Source organism: Drosophila takahashii, chromosome 3R (assembly GCF_030179915.1).
Source record: "Drosophila takahashii strain IR98-3 E-12201 chromosome 3R, DtakHiC1v2, whole genome shotgun sequence".
NCBI lineage: Eukaryota > Metazoa > Arthropoda > Insecta > Diptera > Drosophilidae > Drosophila > Drosophila takahashii.
This window is the reverse complement of record NC_091681.1, coordinates 4,031,713-4,038,127: the sequence shown is the minus strand read 5'-3', so window position 1 is coordinate 4,038,127 and position 6,415 is coordinate 4,031,713. Positions and strand designations below refer to the sequence as shown.

The following is a 6,415-nucleotide window of genomic DNA, read 5'->3' as shown; positions in this document are numbered from 1 at the left end:
AGTGGCTTTCTAGACAAGTCTAGTGAAAATCCTGGCTGCAAAGGACTCAAATATGAAGAAGCTGGATCCCCGTTAAAGCTAAAATTGGCATCTGCTCTTAGATAATATTTCACTTTTCTTGTACATGTCACCAATTTTTTTTTTGACAAATTTTAAAAGTTAACGTAAACCGAAATTATTTTAGCGTCTTACTAATACAAATACAAATTTTTTAAAATCCCTGCCAATTAATTTGAATATGCGGCGTGGGCGGTGGATGAAAACAATGGTCCGATTCAAAAAAAAAACAAAAACCGAAATTACAGCTTTATCTTAATAGTATATATACAAAATTTCTAAATTGTATCTCTAAAACTAGAGTTTATGCCAAAAAAATAGACTTTTTTCCCATAGTGCCATGGTCCACTTTGGAATTAGTTCCTCCCATGATGAAATCCTTGATAATAAAAACAAGAGAGAACGCTATAGTCGGGTTCGTGTCCCGACTATTTAATACCCGTCAGTCGGCTAAAGGGAGTGCGAGGGAGATGGATATATAACATATTTTTGATTGCGTATAACTTTTTAATGAATGGTCCGATTTTAAAAATGTCTTCTACATTTCGATAGGTATAAATATACACAACAAAATTGCATTTATACTTCTCAGAAATCTTTAAAGGTGTGGGCGCCACACACATTTTAAAATCGCTAGTGGGCGATTGTGGCCGTTAGAGGGGGCGTGGCACTCGGCTGAAATAAACTTGCGCTGCGTAGGAAGCCCAAGAATATGTGTGGGAAATCTCAACCTTCTAGCTTTTGTAGTTTCCGAGATCTCAGCGTTCATACAGACAGACAGACAGACGGACAGACGGAGAGACGGACGGACAGACGGACATGGCTAGATCGACTCGGCTAGTGATCCTGATGAAAAATATATGTTTGCGAATAAGACAAAGAGTGGACTGTATTTAATCTTTTATTTGGACTGGTAAAACCTCCAAAGTTTCGGCGCTTAACCTCACGTGTATATTTCAATGGTTTCAAAGTATGTGTGTGTGTTCTTAGGGATGAGCAGTAGAGATACATAGTTATCGCCTACTTAACTTACGATATATCGATACAAAGCATTACAGGTATTCCCTATTCCTTAGCGGGAAATATCGGATGGAAATAAAAACAACAAAGTTTGCAATTACTGCATTAATTCTTAAACATACCGGCCCCCCTGAACGACGCGTTCAGTTAAGGGGAAGTACTGCGATCTTGGTGATAGGGCGTTTGTAGGTTGTATGTGCTGTCTTGACGGTGACCACTCTGACCTTTGAGTCCTGTCCTGGGTGTACTTCCTGGATGCGACCAAGTATCCATTTCGCCGGTGGTAGGTTGGGCTCCTTGAGTACAACAAGAGTGCCTACTTCTAAATTAGTCGTCCCTTCTTGCCACTTGCCGCGTGACTGTAGAGAAGTCAGGTATTCGGTGTGCCATTCAAGCCTTCAGTCGAGAAAAAATCAGCCAACTCCTCGTCCTTAGCATGATCTTGAACTAACTTCCGCATCTCCTCCAGCTCTCGTCTTGCTCCATGAAACGTAGTTCCATTGTCGGAATACAAATCGGTGGGGGTTTTCCGACGTGCACAAAACCGTTTGAACGCAGCAATGAACGCTTTTGTGGTGAGATCGCTGACGACTTCTAGGTGCATCGCCTTGGTGGCCAGGCAAACAAATATGGCGAACCAAGCTTTGCCGATGCGAGGAGAGCGACCTTTCGTTTCCTTAATAGCGATGGGTCCAGCGTAGTCAAGGCCAGTGTGACTGAAGCAAGGATTTTGTTGGATTCGTGGTATCGGTAAATCGGCCAAGATCTGGTGTTGCGTCAAGCGTCGGTTCATAAAGCAGGATTTACAGCGGAAAACTACTTTACGAGTCAGGTTTCTGGCTCCCAAAATCCAGAATTGCTGACGAACGTGGTGGAAGGTGGCATCTACTCCCGTGTGTAAATTAGCCTTGTGAAAATAGCGTATGATGAGTAGTGCCAGCGGAGATTCCTTTGATACGATAATCGGGTGTTTTGCGTTGAACGGCAATACTGATCGGTCGATACGTCCACCGATGCGTAACAATCCAGACTCATCTAAAAACGGTTTGAGCCTCAACAACTTTGATTTTCTGGGCAGGCATTGACCATGCTTGACTGCGTCGTAGTCCAACGGAAATGAAGTGATTTGCATGTGTTTTAACAATTTCTTCCGAGCGTACTGCAAGTCTTTAGTTGTCAAGAATCCGCTATGTGAAACAGCTTGTTGCGATGACCTCTGGAGATCCGAGTTTTTGGTAAGACGTGCATTCACCTTGGAGCGCACTTTGCTTATGAAGCGGAAAACGTAACTAACAACTCGCAAAAGCTGAATCCAACTCGAAAGTTTGTGACTTAAACCATCGAGAATATCCTGATGAGTAGCTTCCAGTGAGAAATTGAGTTGCTTGTCCGGTTTTTCTTCACAAAGTGCCTCTACAGGCAGCTTTCGATTCTGCCCTTTTTTGCCAGTGGGCCACAAAGACGGCGATTCTGCTAACCAGGTAGGTCCTGTCCACCATAGAGTATGATCCCGCAATGTGGAGGGGAGCAGACCGCGGGACGCGCAATCCGCTGGGTTGTCCTCCGAACGTACATGGTTCCAGCAGCTTCTGGGATACTCTGTCAATATTTCAGCCGTCCGGTTGCATACGAAGGTGTTCCATCGTCGAGGTGGGGCTGAAGAACGACTTCAGAGTCCGTCCAACAAAAGGTTCCGGTAATCGGGATTGACAAAGACGACTTGACGAGCGTTAGTAGTTTCGCTAGTAGATGAGCTGCTGTGAGTTCCAGTCGCGGTATCGAAATAGCTTTGATAGGAGCTACCCGAGTCTTGGCTGCGATTAGCGTGACAATCGTTTCCATCCCTGTTGTAACTCGACTGTATACAACGGCTCCGACTGCTTGTGAAGAGGCATCCGCAAATCCATGCAGCTCGATAGCTTGCGAGGGCCTGGCCAAGTATCGAGGGATTGGACATTGTGCCAACATTGACAGCTCGCCTGCTAATATGCTCCATCTCCTGGCAATGTTTTCAGTCAAAGGTTCATCCCAGCTTAGAGAACAGAGCCAACATTCTTGAAAGAGTATCTTCATCATAACTGTAGCTGGGGATACAATACCCAATGGATCATATATCTTGGAGAGCTCTGATAGTAAGGTCCGCTTGGTGGGCAATTGGGTGACAATTATTGATCGTGGAGACGTAGAAAATGTGTCCGTATCGGGATTCCAAAGTAGACCCAATATTTTCACATTGTTCGATTGAGTGGTGCCTGCTTGGAAAGCGCAATCCTCCTTTGGTAAGGAATCCATAAGTGTTTTGCAATTGGAACTCCACTTTCGCAAGTTGAATTTGGCCTCCGCCAGCAGCCCGACAAGTTCCTTCTGCAGCTTTATGAGTCCGTCCTCTGTATCCGCACCTGTTGATATATCGTCAACGTATGCATCCGTTAATAGTGAGGAAGCTGCCAGTGGATATCGGTGATGATAGTCGTCTGCCAATTGTTTGAGAACTCTTACTGCCAGAAAAGGTGATGGTGCTAGCCCGTAAGTTACAGTTAGCAGCCGATAGTGCTGAAGCGGGTCCTTTTCCTCCTCTCGCCAAACAATCCGTTGATAATCAGAATGTTCGGGAGCTATCTTTATGCCCCGGAACATTTTCTCAATGTCCGTACAAACCACATATCGATATTGTCGGAATCTCAAACAAACTCCGAAGAGATCTCGTTGAATCGGCGGGCCGATGTGTAAGCGATCGTTGAGAGAATGGCCGGTGATATCCTTACCGGATCCATCAAATACCACACGACATTTGGTTGTGGAACTTTCCGCTTTGAGGACGGCATGGTGAGCTAGATAAAAGCAATTTTTCTCTGGCACGTTGAGCTGGGGTTTATCCAGCACTTCCATGTGGCCCCGTTGTAAATAATCCTTCATAAATTCACAATATTGATTTTTCAATGCTGGGTTCCGGCGAAATTTGATTTCCAGCATTGCAAATCGATTCAAAGCCTGACGCAGGGAAGGGTCCTGAATTGTCGGCATGTCCTTCTTGAACGGGTACTCCACAATGTATACGCCGTCCTGATCTCGTTTGTGGGTGTCGACAAAGAGCTGCTCCACGGGATCACATGCATCGATAGTTGCCTGACTGGGCTGAATAGTGTCCATTTCCATGAATGCCCTCACCGCCTCGTCCAAATCGACCTGAGCATGATGCGTCTGTTCCGGTTTTTCAGTTACCTGTTGTAAGTCCCCGGAACCTGCAATTACCCAACCAAAGAACGTGTTAAGTGCGAATAAATTAGGTTTACTTAACAGTTTTCGTTGGCCCGTAAAGAAGCTCCATAGCTGGTCCGATCCGATAATGACATCAATGTCTCCAGGGGTGGCGAACGTGGGGTCAGCCAAATCTAATCCTTGTATGTCTCAATTGTGTATTTGTACCTCTTCGGCTGGTACAGATGCAGTTAAAGAACTCATAATTAGAACTTTAATCTCCTGGACGTCCTGCGAGACTCTTGATTGCAGTTGAATTGTTGCACATCCTCGAGTTGTACCTGCGGCTTGAGCAGAAAGACCCATTACCGAAATGCGCGCGTGGGTACGAGGTGCGCCAATGCGTTGAATGAATGCCTCCGTGGCCAATGTAATGGTTGATCCCGAATCCAAAAGAATTCGGCACAGCGTCCGTGTACCACATCTGTCCACCACATAAGCTAGTATGGTGGGCATCATGGTCTGCGCTCGAGCAAGAAATGCAGTCTCTACGGAGAAGTTCGATATTCCGGTTGGTAGAGCTTCGGTTCTTGTGCCGCTGCTGTCCGATGAGTTAGCGGCTGGGGGCTCACGTTCCCCGTGTGATTCTTGATGTACCAATGTATGATGTGATCCTTTGCAGAGCCGACATCTGAATTTCGAATTGCACTGCCTAGCGACATGGTTGCGACTCAAACAATTAAAGCACAATTTGTGAAGCTTTACGAATGATCGCCGATCCGGTATTTCCATTGATAGAAATTGAGTGCAAGCCATTATCGAGTGTGGTTGGGTGCAGACAATACAAAGTTTTTGTGATGGTTTTGAAGCTTCGCCAGCGATGTGTACGTTGGCGGTGCGCCTCCCGTATGCCTTGGGAGTTGATTGACAAGATTCCAGAGCGTCGCATCTGGAGAACAAGAATTCCAAGAAGGTCCCGATCTTCACGTCGTTCGAGCAGCCTTCTTGCCGTTCCGCCCATGATTGGCGTGTGTCCATATCCAATTTGCCTAGTAGTATGTGGATTAGCCATGGGTCCCGCTGATCACATCCAAGTGCGTGTAGTCCTCGAATAGATTCGTCTGCTGTATCGGCCAGCTTGCGCAGGGCAGCCACTCCCGAAGCTGCAACGTTGGGTAACGACAAAAATCCCGCAATAAACGAGCGCGTTATAAGTGCCTTTTTGTCGTACCGATGGACGAGTTTATCCCAGGCTTCCGCATAGTTCTCCTCGGTGACGGCAATGTGTTTCACCAAGTTGAGAGCATCTCCATCCAAATAAGACTTCAAGTAGTGGAATTTCTGGCAGCTTGTTAGGTTTTCTCGTCGATCAACCGATCCCAGAAAGAGATCACAAAATTAAGGCCAATCTTCGTAGTTGCCTCTAAAAGTTGGAATCTTGATCTTTTCAAACCTCAAGTCCGTGTGTGTATGTGATTCCCGAACCTGCTCCAAGAACTGTGTCTGCGAAGCCACCAGCTGTGCCTGCGAGGTAGCCAGTCGTTCAAGTGGGTCCTCCCCGTTGGCGATTAGGGTAGATGAATGTGGGTTTGTCCTTTTCCTTTCTGCTATGGCATCTGATAACAAAGCGTGCAATTCGTAGTACTTGGTTTCGTACTCGAGTAGATCATCGGGTTCGGCCAAATCCTCGTCTTCAGAGAGGGAGTAAGTTTCCGCCGACAGCTTTAGAAGTTGATCGAACGTGTCCATGATACGGCGAAGATGATGTTCCAAAGTGTCCAAAGCTGTTACGGTCGATATGAACTCCGAGGCCCGACCATGTGCACGTGTGATTTGCGACTTGCAAAACCCAAGTTGTGTTTTCACTGCTTGCAGCGACATTTCAATGATTGAGGTTAAGCCCGATTTCACCAAAATGTGAAGTTTAGGAACGAGAATTTTACCACTAATTTGTTAGAAAACTAAACGAGACCGATGCATCCGGCTCGAAGGACCAAAATGTTTGCGAATAAGACAAAGAGTGGTATTTAATCTTTTATTTGGACTGGTAAAACCTCCAAAGTTTCGGCGCTTAACCTCACGTGTATATTTCAATGGTTTCAAAGTATGTGTGTGTGTTCTTAGGGATGAGCAGTAGAGA

General features: G+C 45.9%; 1 protein-coding gene across 1 annotated transcript; it reads right to left on the bottom strand.

The window, feature by feature from the left end:
• Positions 1 to 1,447: 1,447 nt before the first annotated feature.
• LOC138913235 (uncharacterized) lies at positions 1,448 to 6,156 on the bottom strand. The gene is made up of 4 exons (XM_070216071.1): positions 5,761 to 6,156; positions 4,617 to 5,598; positions 3,177 to 4,319; positions 1,448 to 2,676 (listed from the first exon to the last, which is right to left on the bottom strand). The coding sequence occupies exons 1-4, from the start codon at positions 6,154 to 6,156 to the stop codon at positions 1,448 to 1,450; spliced, it is 3,750 nt and encodes a 1,249-aa protein (XP_070072172.1).
• Between the last annotated feature and the right edge of the window lie 259 nt (positions 6,157 to 6,415).

Bases quoted from the DNA above. Each gene is read 5' to 3' on its own strand.
- LOC138913235 (XM_070216071.1), bottom strand. From the start codon at position 6,156: ATGTCGCTGCAAGCAGTGAAAACACAACTTGGGTTTTGCAAGTCGCAA. The intron at 5,599-5,760 runs GTTCGGGAATCA...CACTACTTGAAG, and splicing joins AGACACAGTTCTTGGAGCAG to TCTTATTTGGATGGAGATGC. The intron at 4,320-4,616 runs GTACAACTCGAG...GGGTAATTGCAG, and splicing joins TCTTTCTGCTCAAGCCGCAG to GTTCCGGGGACTTACAACAG.